At 38.2% G+C, this 21,858-nt stretch overlaps 1 protein-coding gene across 2 annotated transcripts; it reads left to right on the plus strand.

The window, feature by feature from the left end:
- Positions 1-295: 295 nt before the first annotated feature.
- On the plus strand, positions 296-21,856 carry LOC107787482 (uncharacterized). Of its 2 annotated transcripts, XM_075251584.1 has the most exons (24): positions 296-768; positions 1,688-2,047; positions 2,771-2,900; positions 4,755-4,930; positions 6,082-6,155; positions 6,326-6,361; positions 6,454-6,544; positions 6,619-6,678; positions 11,773-12,037; positions 14,142-14,341; positions 14,485-14,586; positions 14,864-14,974; positions 16,209-16,274; positions 16,359-16,457; positions 17,323-17,556; positions 17,894-18,016; positions 18,164-18,250; positions 18,758-19,069; positions 19,221-19,408; positions 19,487-19,589; positions 19,668-19,813; positions 20,702-20,781; positions 20,987-21,162; positions 21,471-21,856. In XM_075251584.1, the coding sequence occupies exons 1-24, from the start codon at positions 376-378 to the stop codon at positions 21,624-21,626; spliced, it is 3,768 nt and encodes a 1,255-aa protein (XP_075107685.1). In that variant the 5' UTR covers positions 296-375; the 3' UTR covers positions 21,627-21,856. The 2 variants fall into 2 exon arrangements, with proteins under 2 accessions (XP_075107685.1, XP_075107686.1); XM_075251585.1 differs by lacking the exon at positions 1,688-2,047 and having other exon boundaries at positions 301-768.
- Positions 21,857-21,858: the final 2 nt, after the last annotated feature.

A 21,858-nucleotide genomic window follows, 5' to 3' on the forward strand; every position in this document is an offset into this window, starting at 1 on the left:
TTTGAGGAATTAGGCTTGATAGTTGGAATTAAGTCCCAAGTGATACACTAACAAACAAGTAGGCAGAAAGGGTAGAAAGATAGTCTGATATACAACACTAAGAGCAATCCTCCTCTGCTAGAAGTTTTGTTAGTTAGCCTTGTTAGTTTTCTTTTGGACAGTTAGCTGTGTTGTAGCTAAACTGTGGCTTTGTAAAGTTACACATTGGTGATTAATAAAATTCTTAGTTACCAAAAAAAAAAAAAAAAAAAAAAAGGAAATAAAGAAATCAAGAATCAAGAAACAAGAATGCCGCGCGCTTTTCATCTTACTGTCTCTCTATAAAAAAAAAAACCCACACTCTTCACTAATTCCTCTCACTAATCGGAGAGAAAAATGGAGAAGGGAGAAGAAGAACAAGCTGAAGAAGAGATATCTGAAGAGCAAAGAAAGCGGGCCGAAGCCAATCGTCTTGCCGCCTTAGCGAAGCGCAGAACCCGACTCACTGAACCCAACCAAGACTCTTGGAAGCATTTCAAATGCAGAAAGATCTCCCATTTACCCCTCTCCGCCAACTCCACTAATGTTTCTTTCCGTAAGCCTCAAACCCCCTCTCCCCTCAACCCACCTCCCATGCCCTGCACCCCTAGTCCTCCACCACAAAAGTTTAGGGCCAGGCTTGAAATTTGCTCGTCGGATTCATTCTCTGTCACTCCCGCGCCCCTGGAAGGATTTACTTATCCCGGTGAACAACAATGTATGGAAAAACTCAGAGATTGCCTCTCATGTGTAAGGATTTTTTCTCACAATACTATGTTAGTTATAGCCTACATTTATGTCTTCGTTGGACTCATAGTTCATGTGAAATCCTATGTCGGGTTGCAAGATTTTCAACTGATAGGATGGGTTTTGTGTTAGATTGATGTATGCCAAGTTGATTTATCTTTTTCTGTTTATTTGACATCTAGTGTAAGCCAATATTTAATCTTTTTGTGGGCTTAGATGTTCATTTACTCCTATAAATAATTGGCCAACAACTATGGCTCAGTCCCAAACAAGTTATGGTCGGCTATATGAATCCTCACTTCCCCTTTAAGCTTAACTCATGTCATCATTATACCAGTAAAAGTGAAATAAGTTAAATATATATAAATAATAGTAATAATAATAATTATATTAAAAGTTCTCTATATTTTTACTAACATGTAAATCTATGATGAGGCCAAAATACTCTTAGAAAAACATTAGGTGCCATATCTTTAGCTAAGTATGCATTGATCCAAAGAAACTATAGGTCTTTCGAGATAACTTTCTTCCATGTGATTTTAGGTCTACCTTGTCTCCTTTTAACACTTTCACCCACCATAGTTTCACCTACCGACCGATGCATATGTAGGTCGACATAGGACATGACATCATCATCTCTCATTTGCCCTTTGAAAGCGTTGTCAAATTTCGGGGTATAGGAGGGATTTGGTTTGTCTTTGAATCTATGCGTTTCTCTCTCGTTCTTTTAAAGGCACATTCTCTTTAACTCATTATTGAATCCAAAGCTTCTATGTCGTTGATCTAGTAATTGATGGATTGAGTAATTTTACTGGTAATCTGTTTCCTTTGTTACAAAACTGTGAAATTGTCTGAAGCCTTTATCTTTTAGCAGTCCAAGATATTAATCCAGGAACTCAACCATGTTAGTTTATCTGATCAGGTGGCACTGTCGCATTGCACTCAAACGACTAGTGAGGGAAAGGCTTGTGTTTATCAAGTTAGAGACTATGAAGCAGTTCTGAAGTCTCTAAAGAACTCTAGAAGCATTGAATATGAAGAGATCCCTTGGGGAACATTCAATGTAGTCGAGAGACTTTCTCATTCATCCTCTGCAGGTCGATGGATACCTTGTAGGCCGGAGCATCTTCCTGATGAGAAGGTTGATGAGTTGATCAGCAAACTTCCTAAAAGATTGTTGGATACACTTCATCCTTTTCAGCTTGAAGGAGTTCGGTTTGGATTGAGAAGGGGCGGTCGATGTCTCATTGCAGATGAGATGGGACTAGGGAAAACGATCCAGGTAATGTTGCTGAAATAGATAACTGAATATTGCTGTAGCAGACAGGGAATCCTGCTATTACTGTCGATGCATGTCTGAGGTAAATAGCTATTCAGGAAGATGGGCGATCTTTGTAGTTGAGTGCACTTCTAACATGAGTAACTCATTGTAGGATAGACTTTTCTCCATTCAACTATTAGATGAAAAACTATAGTCTTAAACTAATTTTTTCAAGTTCGGATACTTTATTTGGCTAGATTGTTACTCAGCTAGCTCAAATTTGACAGGAATAAATTTGGTAGAAGTTACGCTAGAATTAAGGAAGAAATATAAATGCTCTTAAATTGGAAATTTACAGGAATACTTAAGCATGTTCTTGACGGATACTAAAGATGACAACTTTTTGGCTACGGTAAATTCCTCTGCCTCTGTATGGGTGCTCTTGGTACCGTAGATTGGAGTTGCGTTACCAAAGCTCTCAGTTCTAAGTTTCTTGTTGTGGTTGTCAATGAAATCAATCTCCTATATTGGTTGTAAACTTTTGTACTTCGGAGGATCTATTGAATTAATTCTACAATTCTATTTCTTTTTTGTATATGTCTTAATGTGTGTGCGTCTCGCGCATTTTTGCCTCAAACTGATTGTTTTGAATCTAGTATATTCTTAATTCAATACCTTCTTCTGAAGCTTGATATTTCGCAAAATAGTTTCTCCTCTAATATTAACTCACATTTTTTTATTCAGGCTATCACCATTGCAAGTTCCTTCATGGATGAAGGTTCTATGCTCATAGTTTGCCCAGCTATTCTGAGATATCCATGGGCTGAAGAACTGGAGCGCTGGCTTCCTTGTTTACCTTCTGATATCCATCTGGGTACTGTTTTCAAGCTTGTCCACCACTAATAACCATTCTCTTCCTTTATCTCCCTTTTCCTCTCTGAAAAGTGATGACTAGGGATGAGTGCATGGAGAAGTTATAGTCATATCGTTCTTTAACGTTATAAAAGCTGTTGTCATGTATATGTTGATTTACAAATCCTAAAGTAGGACTTTGTGTTTGTGGTGTATGATAATTAGAGGAAACATACTAGTGAATAGGGAATTGATATAAGTCTATTTAGTGACCCTAAGTTGCTCGGACTCGGGTGCGGGTGTCCGATATGGGTGCGGATCTAGAGGTCAGATACTTCATGATCTTAATATTAAGATTCGGGGATACTCATCCAGGTACGGACACTGGTGCAGGGATTCAGTTAAAAATAATTCAAATATCTAAAAATAGAGTTATAAAAATATCTATATGAGACATTATGTGAAAAACTTACAAGGTATTCCGAGAAAGAAGAAATATCGATCAAGAGGAGAATCCGAGAAGGAGATAAAAGGAAAAGGATTGAAATAGAAATTTCTATATACAAGATATTACATTTTTTTTTCAATTTCACCGTAGCTTTTGTTTTGATTTCAAAAATCATTGTATCTGTCCCGAATTTCTCCATTGATCTAGGTCAAAGTACCCAAAAATCAGTTGACCAGATCCGGTACAGATCCAGACCCACACTCACACCCACACACACGTCGTGTCGACACGGGTGCGACATCAAAAGTGAAGAGTCCGTGCCCTTTGCTGTTTACCACTGTCCCTTAGTTCTAGGATTGAACTAATGGAAGTTTGTTTCAGTTTTGCCACCGATAGAGTTCTTTTCAGTTATCTAACGCGTATATAGCTCTTATAGTATCTTTTTCTTGAGTAACTTTTAGATGAATTGTATGGATTGTTTCTTCGAAAAAGGCTGAGTTTTGAATGGCAGTGAATGGTTTTAGATACCACCTTTTCTATGGCCTGGATGGCAGGTTTAGTTAGGCAAAAATTAGACTGCATATTTGTGTTATCCGTTTAGTTTACCTACTTTACTTTCATTAGGAGAATAAGAGTTTTGTTCTCACACTTATTTGGATAATTTAACTCTTGAATGGTCGTATTGAAGGGAAAGCTTCTAGGGACTATAAATGAAACACTGAACCCTTGATGAGACTCGATGCTGCTTGAATAACTGATTACGAGAGACTCATTGCTAGTGATAAAATCAGAGAGCTCTTCTCATTTTTATGTGTACAAAACTTAATCACTTGTTGATCTCAACCTAAAGAAAGCATTGAACACGATTCTCTTGTCATTAAAAAAAATATTTCTTTATTATCTTTATGTAATCTATTTCTGCCCCTTGTTTCAATAGATTTCTTTCTGATTAAAAAAATAAGTTATTTCTCCCCTTGTTCTGTGGGTCCTTTTTATATGTCCAGTTCCGCTGGAAAAGAGCTGTGTTTTAAACTATATTTGAGTTGATAAACAACAAATATATTGCTTAGTTCCTCGTTTAGGAATTATCTAACTGTAAATTCGTTCATTTTGAGCTAGCATGACTAATTTGGCTGTCCTTCTAGGCTTTTTTGTCTTTTCTAGTTTTATGTCTTACATTCAATTTTTATGTATACATCTTTGTCATCTAGTTTTTGGTCACAAAGACAATCCTGTTCGTTTACCTAAATGTCCAAGAGTTGTGGTGATATCATATACGATGCTTCGTCGTTTGAGGAGGAATTGTCTAACTGTAAATTCGTTCATTTTGAGCTAGCATGACTAATTTGGCTGTCCTTCTAGGCTTTTTTGTCTTTTCTAGTTTTATGTCTTACATTCAATTTTTATGTATTCATCTTTGTCGTCTAGTTTTTGGTCACAAAGACAATCCTGCTCGTTTACCTAAATGTCCAAGAGTTGTGGTGATATCATATACGATGCTTCGTCGTTTGAGGAGGAACATGTTGGAACAAGAGCGGGCCACCTTGGTTGTGGATGAATCACATAATTTGCGTTGCACAAAGAAAGCATGTGAAAATGACGAGGTACAAAGTCCTTTCTGAGAAAAAAAAATCTTTAGATAACTAAGATCAAGTTATTTTTTAAGTAACTAGTCAAATAAGTGCTTACTTCAATATATTTAGCTCTTTGTCTGACCATTTACTGTTTAGGGTAATACCAATTGATGGTTGAGGTGTAAAAAGTTGGGGTGTTGATCCCTAAACATTTGATTAGTGGCATTAGAACCTTTCCACTAAATACTAATGTTTCATGAGTCACTTGGTTGGTGAAAGGATGAAATTGTCTTTGATTTAAAAAAAACAATTAGTCAACATTAAATCGAAAAGACTTGGGAATTAGAAACAAAAAGCATGACTGAAGCGGGATGCAAAAGATAAAAGTTTTTTGGCTAACATGGGAAAAGCTATGAAGTTATACTGCATGTGCTTATATATCTGATTTCCAGTTTAGGCTCTTCTAGATCAAACATAAAGCTGAGTTGAAAATCCACTTTGCAGTTTATCAGGGTTGACCACAGGATCATTTGTGTTAGAGTTGCTCTATTTTCTAGTGATGATAAATATTGGTGATGCAGAGTCAAAACCTCTAAATAGATTAAAGAGAAAAAAAATTGTTAGTTTAATACTTTTCAAAAATGGCGTATGAAGACCGTCAAAGCTCTTCAGTTTTTACTGATGGGTCAAAGATTGATCGGCTGCTTACTCTCCACTCCAAAATTTTGAGGTTGTCATAGATCTGGACATTTACACCACAGGCCTCAAGACCCACTTGATGGACCCATAAGCAATGAATGAACCCACTACAAGGCCACAACTTTCGTGTACTTGCTGATAAAGAAGTAGATGGAGTCCTTGTCAAGTTTGGGGTGGAAGTATCAAACTTGACATCTTGGTTCTCTATCAGATACGACATTTGTCAAGAAATAAATTTTCATGGAAGGTTAGAGATGTAGGTAGAACAAACTTTTGAGAGGCACAAAACTCTCAATTAAAGAAGGGGTGATGCTTTCTCTTCAATAAAGGATCTTCATATTTATGAGGCATGATGCATGAATTTGGAACTTCGTTTTTTTAGTGGATGCACTTCCAATTATCGACATTTCATGATCAGTTACTGTACATAGTCAATACTTATTTGTTTTACTGCGTAAGAGTTCTCTTTTGTTGTTTGACAGATAACAACTGTTCTTGATGTTGCGACAAAGGCCAAGCATGTAATTCTATTATCTGGGACTCCATCTTTGTCAAGGTTGTAGCGTGTAGTGACACTTTTATTGATGTATGATCTTTGAAGTTTAGTTATCCTTTGAGAGCAGTCTTAACTTGCTAATGTACTTTGTTTCTTTTCGATCATGGCAATTTTCTGCATATGTCAATTGCATTCTGATACATGTTTCCTGTTTTCCTAAATGCTCGTAGGCCTTATGACATTTTTCATCAAATAAATATCTTATGGTGAGTTACTTGGTTCTCCATTTTCTCTGAGTACCTTTTACTCTGGATGGTCATTTATTCCCTTCTCATACTTCTTTCATGGTTTAACCTAGGCCCGGTTTACTTGGAAAGACTAAATATGACTTTGCAAAGACTTACTGTTCGGTTAGATTTGTTCATGGCTGCCAAGGGAAGGTTTTCCAGGTGACTCTTGTTCCCTCAAATATTGAAAGAGACGCAAATCCCACTGGAAAATGTTCATGATTTGGTCTTCACAGGATTTCTCAAAGGGGGTTCGCTTGGAGGAATTAAATGTGTTACTGAAGCAAACTGTAATGGTATGACCTTGTAGCTCCTTTGTTGCTTCAATTCATTGTATTTTTCATGATGTACTTTGTTTTTGTCCTCATCTTCGATCTCTCAGCGACTTGTAAGTACATGATGTCTGTGAGAAGGCACAGGAGAAAATATGTTATTGATATTAGACGATAAATACAATACAAGAGGTCCCTATTTATAGCTATACACTACAAGGAGATATTACTCCTCTTCCAATGTGGGACAAGACTACACTATACATATCTATAAAGTAACATTCCCCCTCAAGCCGTTGCATACACATCATATGTACCGAGCTTGTTACACATGTAACTAATACGAGAACCAGTAAGAGACTTAGTGAAAATATCTGCTAGTTGATCATTCGACTTTACAAACTTTGTAACAATATCTCCTGAAAGTATTTTTTCTCTGACAAAGTGACAGTCGATCTCAATGTGTTTAGTCCTCTCATAGAACACCGGATTTGACACAATATGAAGAGCAGCTTGGTTATCACACACTAGTTCCATCTTGCTGATTTCTCCGAACTTTAACTACTTGAGCAACTGCTTGACCCAAACTAACTCGCACGTCGCCATAGCCATGGCCCGATATTCGGCTTCGGCGCTAGATCGAGCAACTACATTCTGTTTCTTGCTCTTCCACAAGACCAAATTACCTCCTACTAGAACACAATATCCAGACGTAGATCGTCTATCAAAAGGTGATCCTGCCCAATCAGCATCTGTGTACCCAACAATCTGCTCGTGGCCTCGATCCTCGAATAGTAATCCTTTGCCTGGAGCTGACTTTATATACCGAAGAATGCGAACAACTGCATCCCAGTGACTATCACAGGGAGAATCCATAAACTGACTTACTACACTCACCGGAAAAGAAATGTCAGGTCTAGTCACTGTGAGGTAATTCAATTTGCCAACCAACCTCCTATATCTCGTAGGGTCTCTAAGAGGCTCCCCTGTCCAGGCAGAAGCTTAGCATTCGGATCCATAGGAGAGTCAATAGGTCTGCAACCCATCATTGCAGTCTCCTCAAGAATGTCTAAGGCATACTTCCGTTGTGAAATAACAATACCTGAGCTAGACTGAGCGACCTCAATACCTAGAAAATACTTCAATCTGCCCAGATCCTTAGTCTGGAAGTGTTGAAAGAGATGTTGCTTCAGATTAGTAATACTATCCTGATCATTACCAGTAATAACAATATCATCAACATAAACCACTAGATAAATACACAGATTAGGAGCAGAATGCCGATAAAACACAGAGTGATCAGCCTCACTACGAGTCATGCCGAACTCCTGAATAATTGTGCTGAACTTACCAAACCAAGCTCGAGGAGACTGTTTCAAACCATATAGTGACTTGCGCAATCTGCACACACAACCATTAAACTCCCCCTGAGCAACAAAACTAGGTGGTTGCTCCATATAAACTTCTTCCTCAAGATCACCGTGGAGAAAAGCATTCTTAATGTCTAACTGATAAAGAGGCCAATGACGTACAACAGCCATGGACAAAAAGAGACGAACAAATGCTACTTTAGCCACGAGAGAGAAAGTATCACTATGATCAAGCCCAAAAATCTGAGTATATCCTTTTGCAACAAGACGAGCCTTAAGCCGATCAACCTGGCCATCCGGGACGACTTTGACTGCATAAACTCAACGACAACCAACAGTAGACTTACCTGCAGGAAGAGGAACAAGCTCCCAAGTGTCACTCGCATGTAAAGCAGACATCTCGTCAATCATAGCACGTCGCCATCCTGGATGAGATAGTGCCTCACCTGTAGACTTAGGGATAGAAACAGTGGACAAAGAAGATATAAAAGCATAATGTGGTGACGACAGACGATGATAACTTAAACCGACATAGTGGGGATTAGGATTAAGTGTGGATCGTACACCTTTTGCGGAGTGCAATTGGTTGACTAAGAGGAGACAAGTCCGCAGTAGGTGCAGAATCTGATGCGGGGTGTGAATCACCTGGGCCTGATGCTGGATGTGGACGACAATGATAAGTCAAGAGTGGTGGAGCTGCAGAAGGTTGAACTGGATTATGTGGAGGAACTGGAGCTATAGGTGGTGGAGCTACAACCAGAGTTGTAGGTGGTGGAACTGGAGCTATAGGTGGTAGAGCTACAACTGGAGTTGTAGGTGGTGGAGCTGGAGTTACTGAATCTCCAAAAGATGAAACTGGTAGTTCCTCAGAAATATCTAAGTGATGACCTGAACCTATGAAGTATGATTGGGTTTCAAAGAAGGTAACATCAGCGGACATAAGGTACCGCTGGAGGCCAGGAGAGTAGCATCGATACCCCTTTTGTGTTCTCGAGAAACCCAGAAATACGCACTTAAGAGCACGCAGAGCTAACTTATCTGTTCCTGGAGTAAGGTTATGGACAAAACAAGTGCTTCCAAAGATACGGGGTGGAAGAGAGAACAAAGGTAAGTGGGGAAACATGACAGAGAATGGAACTTGGTTCTGGATAGCTGAAGATGGCATACGATTAATAAGATAGCAAGATGTAAGAACGGCATCCCCCAAAAACGCAACGGAGCATGAGATTGTATGAGTAGGGTACGAGCAGTTTCAATAAGATGTCTATTCTTTCTTTCAGCTACCCCATTTTGTTGAGATGTGTACGGACAAGATGTTTGATGAATAATCCCATGAGATTTCATAAACTGCTGAAATGGGAAAGACAAATACTCTCGGGCAATATCACTACGGAATGTGCGAATAGAAACCCCCAATTGATTTTGAATTTCAGCGTGGAAGGTCTGAAAAATAGAAAACAGCTCAGATCGATTTTTTATCAAATATATTCAAGTGCACCTGGAATAATCATTAATGAAACTGACAAAGTAGCGGAATCCTAAGGTGGAACTGACCCGACTAGGACCCCAAACATCTGAATGGACTAAAGTAAAAGGTGACGCTGCTCGATTATCAAGACGCCGAGGGAAATAGGAGCGGGTATGCTTACCGAGCTGACATGACTCATACTCTAGAGCTGACAAATGAGATAAACCAGATACCATTTTCTGAAGTTTTGACAAACTGGGATGTCCCAACCGTTTATGTAATAAATCTGGTGAATCAGTAACAAGACAAGTTGTAGAAGGAAGACAAGATGTGAGTCAATGTGATTTAGCAAGGATAAGGTAATAAAGTCCGTTTGATTCACGCCCGGTACCAATGATCCGCCCCGTACTGCGTTCCTGTATCAAAACATGGTCATCAAGAAATAAAACAGCGCATTTAAGTGATTTGGCTAAGCGACTAACAGCTATGAGATTAAAAGGACTATTGGGAACATAAAGGACTGAATCTAAAGGTAAGGAAGGAAGTGGGCTTGCTTGACCTATTGCATTTGCCATGGTTTGAGACCCATTGGCCATTGTGACTTTTGGAAGAGATTGAGAATACGAAATAGTAGTGAAAAGAGATTTGTTACCAGAAATATGATCTGATGCACCTGAATCAATGACCCAAGACTCAGAGGATGAAGATTGGGAGAAACAAGTCACGCTATTACCTGTTTGAACAACAGAAGCTATCTCAGAAGATGTCTGCTTACATGCTTTATACTGAAGGAACTCAATATACTCTGCTAAAGAAACCATCCGACTATTCAAAGCATCGGTTCCCATGTCGCTACAATTTGTAGTAGTAGGGTTAACTTGAAATAGTGGAAATAAGTAACTCCTGTGAGAAAACTTAAGAAATAGCTTGAAAAACACTGTTTACAGCAGGAAAACATAATATTTTTCTGTGCCGGAAACACTGTAGCTCGCCGGAAAATTCCAAAGTTGTCGGAATTTGTTGTAACCAGGATGGATAGACTCGGAATTCCTTTGCGAGCAAGCTGTCCTGAAGAAATATTTTCAAAAGTTGCCAGAAAGGTCACTGTTCACGCCGGAAAAATATAAAAGTGGCCGGAATTTGATTTGAATTAGATGGGTAGGCTCGGAATTTTGAGGAGAGCACACTGTCCTGAAGAAGCTTCGCGAAAAAATGGCCGGAATCCTCGTCGGAAAAGTTGTTGCCGACACGTGGAGGAGCGTGGCGGCTTTTCTGCCGGATAAAATTTCAGAGGTTGGTAGTCGGAGGGTGATCTACCTCGTGGTGGTGTTGGTTTTAGCACAATACCGACAGAAAGTGACTTTCACTTAGACAAGCCTTAGGTCACCGGAAAAATTACACGATGACTAAATTCTTTCTTCCCGGTTAACGCTGGAATGACGCACAACAATCTTTTCTCACTAATGCTCTGATACCATGTGAGAAGGCACGAGAGAAAATATGTTATTGATATTGGATGATAAATACAATACAAGAAGTCCCTATTTATAGCTATACACTACAAGGAGATATTACTCCTCTTCCAATACGGGACAAGACAACACTATACATATCTATAAACTAACAATGTCAAACTGCTCATGTCACGCTGCTGTCAATTGGTTTACTATCCACTAATTCATTTTGACAAACAGAAGATTGCTGTACAGTTGAGTTTGATATCTAATGATGGCACTTTCAGTTGGTAAAGCCCCTAATTTGTGATAATAGTTTTCCAATATGTGAAGTTCAGGTTGTTGCTAATGACAACTAGTTAGGGTTCTGGATGTAGTTCTACCTTAAAATTCTCATAATATATATCCTCACCCTCCCAACAAGTAACCTATTGATTTTCTTTTCTCTCAATATACATAGATACACTATTTTCTGTAAGAAATGTATATGATGTTCTTTCTGACACAAACCTAATAAATAACAAAGAATAATTAAAAGGTTGTGGTTGAGGAATAGCCTTTTGACTCTCAAGATAGTGTGTAGGTCGTCATGTTTGACATGGAGGGAGTGGTATTTATTCATGTACACAAGCTCTGATTACAGAATGCTTGCTATGCTGAGATAATCAGCATCTACAGTTAGATATGCTGCACTATTATTATTAGACATGCTGCAATATTATTATTAGATATGCTGCACTATTATTTCCTTTGTTTCCTGCTACTTTTTTTCCCCTCCAGATATTGAAGACTTAGCTCTTATTCTTCATTTATTTATATCATCCAGATACGCCGTTTGAAGGAGCATGTGCTTTTGCAGTTACCACCGTTGCGGCGCCAAATTATAAGTTTGACTTTAAAAAAATCAGATATTTCTCAGGCAGTGGCTACCGTTGACTTGTTGAAAGGAAGAGCTTCTGGGAAGTGTGGTGCCAAAGAGGTTGAAGGTGTAACCAATGATGACTCATGCGCTAAAGATGTAGAGAAAGCTTTTGAGGATTTAAAGTTTGTTGCTGAAGATGTGCAACTGGAAACTCCTGAAAGAGTTGATGGTATGTTATAAATGACCTAGATATTCAAACTAGATTCTGTTGTTGGTGGTATTCCTTGGTCCCTTTCATCCAATTTTCCCAGTAGTTATGTTTTGTGAGAAAAGCAACTAGCAATAGTCAATTTATTGTTTATTAGGCTTAATTTGTATTTTTTTGGGATCTGTTAGCTTCTTTAAATGGGGAAGACTGAAGAGAACGCAATTTGTCACCAAATTTAAAATATATGGATACATATGGCCTGCTAGATCATATCCAAAAGAATAATAAACAAAAAAAAAATGTAACTTGGGTCCTCTCGGCAATTTGAACTTTCTAGAGGGCAACTAATGTCAGTGTCAGTTGAAACTAATGTGGATTTACCAAGTGGAGGAAATACAACTGGAACAATGTTATCGTGGGTAGAAGATGAGACATCATGCACAATACTATAGGGATTTTTTGACGGTAAAGTAACTCTGAGGACCTTAGTTTCTCAAGGGACTTCAGCACCTTTGGCAATAGAGGCAAAGGGATGCGTAACTAGGGTAATTTTGACAAGCTTTTGAGTGTGGTTCATGGATAAGACCCTCAGCTTCGGATGTTGCAGCCCTAGCTCTATGTGGTAGTTTGCAAGGAGAGAACAATAAAGGTGTTTGAGGGGGTTGGGAATGATTTTGTATATTTGAGGAATAGCCTCTTCTCTCTAGTTTCTTTTGGTGCACCCTAGATTTCATGGTGTTCCTATTTTTCTTATGACTGTTGTAGTGATACTAATATTTACTAATATTGTCTCCCTTTGCTTTGCATCTTTCTTCTGGATTTCATGGTGTTCCTATTTATCCTATGATTGTTGTTGTGATACTAATATTGTCTCTTTTTTGTCATTTTGTCTTTTTTTTTTTTTTTGAGCCGAGCGTCTTTCGGAAACAGCCTCTCTACTCCTTCGGGGTAGGGGTAAGGTCTGCGTACACACTACCCTCCCCAGACCCCATTAGTGGGATTTTACTGGGTTGTTATTGTTGTTGTTGTAAAGAATCATGTTTAATGTACGCTTTCTACTTTTTGGTATATTGCTTGTGTACGGGGGTTTCCCCAATATCAATAGAATTATTTACCTTATAAAAAAAGTAGCTACTTGTGACGTTTGTATTGCTAATGGGTTTAGGCCTCATTTGTTTTCACTTAATGGAGGTCTGAATCTTAATCATTCAGATCTCAGACATTAAGTGCGTTTGTTTTTCAAATCTGAATCTTAATTATTCAGATCTTAATCATTAAGCGTGTTCGTTTTTTTTACTTCACAACCATTTAATGGGTCTGAATAGGTCTGTATGATTAAGATCTATAACAAAGATTTAATTTCATTAAGATGGTATCATCCATATTCATTATTAATTGCCGTCACCGCCTACCATTATCAACTACCACTATGCCGCCACCACCACCATACTCAACCACCACCACCACACCACCACCATCCTCAATCATAGACGCCATCATTATCGACTATTACTACCCACCATCCTCACCACCATCATTCTCAACCACAATCAACACTCATCCACCTCAACTACCACAACTAACCACCCAATCACCATCAGCAACCACAACCGACACTGCCCATCTTTATAACCTACCACCATCTTACTCAATCACAACTACCATCACCACCCGCCATTATTAACAATCACCACTCACCACCACCATCCTCAATCATAATCGCCACCACTGCCAATCACCACTAGTTACTACCCTGAACCACCACCATCAACCAAAACTACCACCAACCACCGCCTCTAGTCGGCATTCACCTGTTAGCCATCATCACCAACATCTATCATATTTTTAAAAAATTATATATTTTATTGATAGAATATTAGATTAATTAGTATTTCATTTGAATTTTATGTTTATTAATTTTCAAATAAAGATAAATTTTATACATTCATATGTTAAAAATCAAACTGTCTTAATCATTTAATATTTAGATGTGTATTCAGATTCAGATGTCTTAATCTTAATACACATCTTGATATTCAGATGTGTACTCAGATTCAGACGTCTTAATCTTAAAAAAAACAAATGAGGCCTTAATATACTTGCTCCTCTTTTGTCTTTTTGTCAGATGATACTGGCTGTTGCAGATCTTTAAGAGAGCTCTATGACGAAGCGCTTGGCATTGCAAAATTGCCAGGATTCTTCGAGTGGCTCTCTATACATCCAATCATTACAGAATTGGACGGTGAAGAAACAATGGAAGCAAGCCGCAGTTGTCATAAAATGATAATATTTGCTCATCACCATATAGTTCTTGATGGTGTACAGGTGAAATCCCTGCAATGCATGTTAAAATAGACTTCACATGTCTATTTGCATGAACAAATTACACACTTCTTTTTGCTGTATCAACGAACTCATCAAATTTCTCTTGGTTTCACTTGTTCCCATCATTGTTATCACTTTTGTAGGAGTTTCTTTGTCAAAAAGATATTGATTATATTCGCGTTGATGCAAATGCATCATCAAGTGATAGGCAGTTAGCTATTCAATCATTCCAATCAGCAAATCAGGTTTGTATATTCTGCTCCAGATAATTTGGAGTTCGTTGTTACTGGTAATTTGGAGTTCGAAACAAATCGCTTTTCCCGCCCCTATGATACTAATCAAAAGCTTAAGCAGCATTTATAATCTCATGGATGAAATGGTTATCATTGGATGTAAATCGGTTTCTTTCTTTTGTATATTGGTGTTGCTTGCCTTGCTCTTTGTTTTTGCCATTAATTTGGATAGAGTTGTGCACTTGAAAGGAAGACAGATTGGCTGACTTGTTTTACTTTTGATAACCAGGTTAAGATTGCACTTGTTGGAATACTCTCTGGTGGCTCTGGACTTAACTTAACATCAGCGCAACATGTGGTATTCTTGGAGTTGCCAACAAAACCAGCTCACATGCAACAGGTGAAGCTGTTATACCCCAATATCAATATATTGTATCAGTGGAGAAAATTATTTACTTAGAAATCTAATCTACTTCTTACTCTTTTTCTTTTGCTCTCGTTCTATTCAATGGTTGCATTTGAATATATATGTAACTGTTCTGTAAAGAGGCTAAGTTGTTTAACACTTGGATTTGGCTCTCCATGTACATTTTACGTGTTGATTTTTTTTGGTCCAATTTTTCCTGAGGCATCTCTACTATTAGGCAGAGGTGTAAGTCGGTAAACTCTTTCAGTGAAACCCTGTTTTCCATTTATTTCCAATTGTATCCTTATCTCACCTCCCAAGGAAAGAAGGTTAGAGAGGTCATCCTATTGAAAATCGAGATCTCTATTTCTGCCCCCACTGCCCTATGTTTTGCTTTTCCCAACTTCTCTTTCTTCTCCAGCAGATTTAGAACTGCTCCAAGAATTCAAAATTGGTGTACACACATTGGGTGCCTGTCTAGTGAAGGATAAATGTATTTGTATATCTGACCAATGCTCTTAACACCTGTTTTGTCTGGTGGGATGAAGCTCTGAGATAAGTGATAACCCTTTGAGGCAGTTGTGTGAATTCTTTTCCGTGTACTGAATGCTTCATTACATCTTTCCCAGGAATGCTCAACCCAGAAAATTACATAAGCATCAGTTTAAGACTATTGGCAATGAGTGAACTGATCTACTATTTTATAACATCCCTTGGAACCTAATACTTCACTTTGTCCTGCACACTTTTCTAACTGGTGAGCTGAGAATTAAACAAAATTGTGCAGTTGTGTGAGGCACCATCACCAATTGAATGCTACAGACAATGAACTGGAATCCCACTAAGCATATTGTCTTAACATAGGTTGTTCTCAATCATGAATGGCATGCCACGCAGGGCTTGTGCACATCAATGAATGCAGAGCATAAACTTTTATATCACAAAGGTAAACATGATAATCCTAGGAAAGGTAGCCCTTAAAATTTTCTGCGTAACTGACGTGCACCAATATTGGACACTTTTGTCAATAGTGAATGTTCCTAACATGGATCTCCATGCTCGATTTCGATTTTCCCTTGTTGTTGGTCATATGCTTGAGTTTCAGATTATTCTCCATTGTCAATGTCAACATCCAGTGCCCCTATCTTTTTGCAAGATCTTCTAAATATTGAAGTAGTTATTTCTTGTCTGATTGGTTGATGCTTATATGCAGTCTAATCATTTGTAGGCTGAATGCAGAGCTCATAGACAAGGGCAAACAAAGGGAGTAAATGTATATATTTTTATTGCAAAGGTGACTTTCTGTTTAATATATATTCTGTGAGATTTTCACTTGGGAAATTCTTTTTGCTAATTTTACTTAATGCCTTCTTACCAGGATACTTCAGATGAGTCTCGATGGCAAAGTCTTAATAAGAGTTTGCGTCAAGTTTCATCTACAATGGATGGGAAGTATGACGCTGTACAGGCAATAGAGGTATTCATGGAAAAGATAATATTCATAGATCAGTTTCATTCTCGTTCATTTTTGTGCATTGCATCGTTGTCCTTAACAATTATAACAAGCCTTGCAAATGCTAAATGTTATGCTCTTGTCTTCACTTAAATTTAAAAGCCTACAATTTAACAGAAGAAAATATTGAATCTAGAAGTTGACTTATGACATAAGTCAACTGGCGTGGGGAAGCTCAATAACAAACACTTGTAGGTGGAGAGTTTTCAATCAAGAGCACAGTATGGGGATTTACCCAGAACCCTTTGAATGATCATTTTCTCTTTTCCAAGATACAATCTGTATGTGACTTATATCAAATAGAAGATAAAGGCAGTAATAATTTAATCATTTCAGAAACTGGTGCAGAAAATGTGAGATAATCAGGCATAATGGTGAAAGTGGTAATTTTTTGGTTTTGTGACTTTCTCATTGGTGGGGTTGGCTGAGGGAGGACTTGGTCACCCTCTATTTGCTTGTAGTCGGACTCTCATATTCTTAGATCTACTTATAGGTAAACAGGGAAACCTGAACATGTAGTTTAGTTCTTTAATCAAGTGGAGATTTAGATCTGTAGAGATTGTTCTATCCTCTTAAGGTATTTGTTCATACTCTAGTCCCCTTATATAGGTGCCTTTAATGGTGCGTAATTTGGTACTGTTTTATAAAACTCAAAAGGTATATGCAACTGATACCTATGCTGTGTAACCCTGACACTATTGTTAGCTGTATTTCTCTTTAAAACTGACAGTAAGGTCTATTACCTCTAGTTTGACTTTATTAGTATTCCTTGACCTTTGGTGGGAATGTTTTTGTTTTCCATTGATGGTAAGCTTGGTCTGGCAAATAGGTTGCTGATGTTTCTTACCTTGAGGAAATGGATGTCAGAGAAAAGAACAGTGAGCATTTAACAACTGAGAATGCAGGAAATGGTGAAGTTGCTCGAGCAGAACCAACAGTAACTGAAAGCCAAGGCATTCATCTAGATTCAGATCCTGTTGAAGCTCATTGTGATACATACAGGGTTGAAGATAAACAGGATGGAAATAGTTCATTCTTATCGAAATCAGACCTCCATTATACGGTAGGTATTGCATCGGACAGGTGCCTATTAATGTCTATACTACATCAAAGCCCCAATACTCTACAGAAGCTACCTTTCTTCACTCCACCTCATTTTTAGCCCATGATCTCACTAGCTTCTCCTTTTTTTTTTTTGGCTTGAACAGATTTTTAAAAGCTACTCGCTTTGATTTAGCTTAAGATTTAAGTGATATTAAAGAACTAGTCCAAAAAATTGCATGCTGTGCGGAGCTTCAAGTACATTTTTATGTGACCAATCTAGTGTTAGGTTTATTCGACATGCCTCTTATTTCTGATTTTGCTTGATCTGGCCTTTGGCTTGTCTCTGTGATGGGAAGCCCACCACTTCTACCTTAGGGCATGAAGGATCTTCTTGTGGGGCTGAAGTTTCGGATGATGACTTTACTTCGTCACATTGTATAGATGTCAATGAAGCCAAAAATCAGGACTTCAATGAGGAGGTATTACCTGGATTTCTCGTTTTATACAAAAAATTTATCATACTTTTAATCTTTATTTCTGCACCCACAACTCTAACTCCTTTCTTGGTTTTTGGATGTTTATGTGGAACCACACTTAATCTGTTACTCATGAATTGGAGTATGTAGGGAAAAGGTGCATCCCCTGATTCAGAAGTAACTGGCGACAGACTTGTAACAAGCAGCTCTGTCCAAGTAGAGTCGCTCCGTTTTGAGGTAAAATTATATAGATTTTATCTAAATTTCCTATCTCCATATCACTTATTTTTTCCTCCAAACCAGCTGAAATTGGGAAGGTGTGCAGGGGAGGGTTTGGCTGTTACGAGAGTTACAATATTCCAAGTTGATAAATTTCAGATCAGCATAAAGCTCATTACCCTCGTCATAAAGTGCTTGCTGCTTGATGTGAATGGAATTTATGCACTTTTCTTGTGTAGCAGATGGTTATAATCTTGGACACCTAAACTCTTTATGTTTACTTTGCATTTTTTAAAGATCATTCCTGTTCTTAAAAATGGTAAGAAAAGCATATGCCAAGTTCTGTTTGGGTCTTGAGGCTTCTTTAAGATATTGCTTTACAATCTGCATTGTCAATCGGACATATCAGTAACAAGTAGTTCTCCCGCGGGGGGGGGGGGGGCGATGGTTGTACCTCTGTAGTTTGCTTTGTTGAAATTGAGTTAGTTTTGATTTTGTTGTGTGCTTGGACTCCTATGGTTTCAGGTCAGCCAATATACAGGTAGGATTCACCTGTACACTTGTATTCCTGGAATTGATTCCAGGCCAAAACCGCTTTTTAAGAATTTCCGGCCAGAGGAAGTTCATCATAAACTGCCTCCTCTCAAGGAAGCTGAGAAAACACCTTATAACAATATTAAGGATGATATGAGTTGTCGGTACGCTCTAGTGGAATTCCTCAAAGAATGGAGCACGTTGAGTTCCATCGAACGAAGGAAATTAATTGGAAAGGCCTTGCAACTTCCGTTATCTGTTGAGTTGTCCTATTTAAATGAAAACCTTAACCACGATAACGGGGTATGTTATTTGCTTCTTTCTTTGTCTTTTGGGTTTGTTCACCAATCGTTGACCTTTCATTAGTGACCTACCTCTGCTTATATCTGTTTTGACTCGTCAGGGTTGGAAGGTTTTGAACTGTGTTTAACACATAATGGGGCTTTTCTTTCAGGGACTGCTGAAAGGTAGAAGTAAGAGGAGGACAACGCCGTTGGACGAAATTAGCTATCCGTTACCACCAAATGCTGTCTGGAGGAAGGTCCGTCTTTGTACTGGGAAAGGGAAGCAAGAGAAGATATACATGCAGGGGTGGTCCGACAAGGATGAACCACTCTGCAAGCTTTGTCAAACTTCTTGCAGGTGAGTTCAAAGTATCATTTTGGAAAACATGAGGACAATTTTTGGGTCACTAATGCTTCATTGACTTTTCGTGTTCAGGAATAGCAATGCCAAAACTCCTGACTACTTTGAGGATCTCTTCTGTAGCTTGAACTGCTGCGAGGAGTATCACCTTAGAACTAATAAATCATCAATTCGTAATGTATGTTTTTACTTGTATTTTTACTAAAACGAGTTTTACCCTTGCAAGAAACCCTTTAATTGATCCCTGATACTTTAGGCGCTTTTCCAAATTGAGCATGGCATTTGCACAAACTGCCGTCTAGACTGCCACAAACTTGTCGAGCGCATCAGACCATTGTCATTTGAGAGTCGTGAAGAGTATATTGCCAAAGTAGCCCCAAATTTGGCAAAGCGTAAGAAATTGTAAGTTTACAGATTAGAATTACATGGTTTACATGCCAAGGTCTTAGTTTTTTTAAATCAAATAGCTTGCTTTTCAGTGTGTACATGTATGTAAAATTAATACATGTGTGTCGTGGCAGTTGTTGGCTTGAATTAAATTTCTACTGACCATCTCAAGAAAGAGAAATTGACGAGCCAGTATCAGTTTTATGTTTAAGCAAAATGTGTAGCTTGTGCGTAACAAGGAACAATCCATTTTCCCGTGCTTTTTTTTAGTTAATTCTTTGTGTTCCTCCTGGTACTAGTTTCATTTTCTTCCCTTTGTCTGTTTAGTCCTTATTCAACGATTTTGTTTTATTTCTTTTTCCTTTCTGATGTTATTTTGTTTATTGAGTTTTTGGTATAAATTCATCATGGATATCTTCAGCTATTGATAACATACATATCGACTTTGTTAGAGGGACGGATCTATCCTAAGACATTTTGTTCTTCAAGAACATAGAAAATAATGCCAGTCTACTGATCTAGGAACTACATACCTCGATGGTTTACAGTTTCACTTTAATACTACACATTAACACAACGGAGCTCTTGAGATGTTTAATTACCTAACAGTTCTTATGTGCTTAAATTGCCCCCTTCCCCCCAACCCCCCCAAAACACACACACATATAACATATAATTAACTTCTAACCTATATGTTAAACTAAGGGAGCTTTGGGGGAGTTTAACTACTTGAACAGTTCTCATTTGTTTAAACAGTCCCCTGTACATCACAATACCCTTGGTCAAACTAGAAAGTTTGAAAAGGGTGGGAGGGCTAGGGCAAATACACAAAAGAACTATCTACTCTATTTTGCTGCACTCAATGTATTAGCTGGAATACCAATTAGTTCTTGCACTTTGCAGATTTCAAAAGCTTGTTCAGGACCCTATTGATGGCAATGCATGGCATGCGGATCACATAATACCTGTATATCAAGGGGGAGGTAAATGATAAGGCACTTGCAAATTTTTTGTTCAAGGGTCATCCTCTTGGAGTTCTTGATAGACTTACTCAGATAATCTCTGGTTCTTTCAACTCTCTTCTCATTTCTATTTTCTGTGGGAACACTCTCTTTCCCCTTGCCCTCTAGCTTCCTCTTTCCACTGTAGTCCACACCCATAGCTTCTTGTCTTTTGAAATTCTTGCAGGTGAATGTAGGCTAGAGAACATGAGGACACTATGTGTTGCTTGTCATGCTGATGTCACTGCCGCACAGCATACAGAGCGACGTTTGACCAGACTTGTGGCAAAGAAGAAACTCAAAGCTGTCATGAGTAACCTCAAAAGTACTAAGAAATCGAAGCGGAAAGTGGATGAAGCAGAGGTGTGCTTTTCTAGATTTCACTGGTTAAATCATGTGTAGCCTTATTGACTTATGCTCCATTTGTTATTAGAACTCTCATCTGGTCAGCTAGATTGTCATTTAGGTAAGGATCTGGGGAAATTATAATGGGGGAAAAGGACAGATATTTATCCAAATGAGTGGGAAGCATTTGCAAATTAATTAACCTTTAAGTAATGTTTGGCCTATTGATGGGACAAATCTTATATGCGGCACATGGCTCTGGGTTGTTGGCACTGTATGCTGTTAATATCATATAAGTTCTTTTTCTGTTTTGCTACTTGCTTCAGGGTTCACGGCATTCTGACATTGAAGAGAACAAGGATGTGGATGAACTTCTAGTGAATGTTCCAGGGAGTTCATATTCTATTAGCACTGAAAGCACAGAACAAGGAAATTCAGAATTGAAGACTAGCACCAATGAGGATTTAGGTGAGGCGTCATAATGAATGACGTGCTGCCCACTGCTTCAGCCACGAAGAGAACCAACTGTAAAATTTTTGGGAAGTAATTACTTATCTTCTTGAAGAAATAAGGAAATGTGAGTGGGTTTTCTGGATATTTATGTATCCACAATAGTATACGACTACAAGAAGCAAATGAATTGCACTATCCTAATCCTTGTCATGAAGGTTCTTGATGGATATACCTGTATCTATTATTTTTTTTCTACTCATA

This window comes from Nicotiana tabacum, chromosome 4 (assembly GCF_000715075.1).
Source record: "Nicotiana tabacum cultivar K326 chromosome 4, ASM71507v2, whole genome shotgun sequence".
NCBI lineage: Eukaryota > Viridiplantae > Streptophyta > Magnoliopsida > Solanales > Solanaceae > Nicotiana > Nicotiana tabacum.

Coding starts and splice junctions, on each gene's coding strand:
- LOC107787482 (XM_075251584.1), top strand. CDS start 376: ATGGAGAAGGGAGAAGAAGAACAAGCTGAAGAAGAGATATCTGAAGAG. Junction 6,156..6,325: donor GGGACTCCATCTTTGTCAAG/GTTGTAGCGTGT, acceptor AAATGCTCGTAG/GCCTTATGACATTTTTCATC. Junction 6,362..6,453: donor CATCAAATAAATATCTTATG/GTGAGTTACTTG, acceptor GGTTTAACCTAG/GCCCGGTTTACTTGGAAAGA.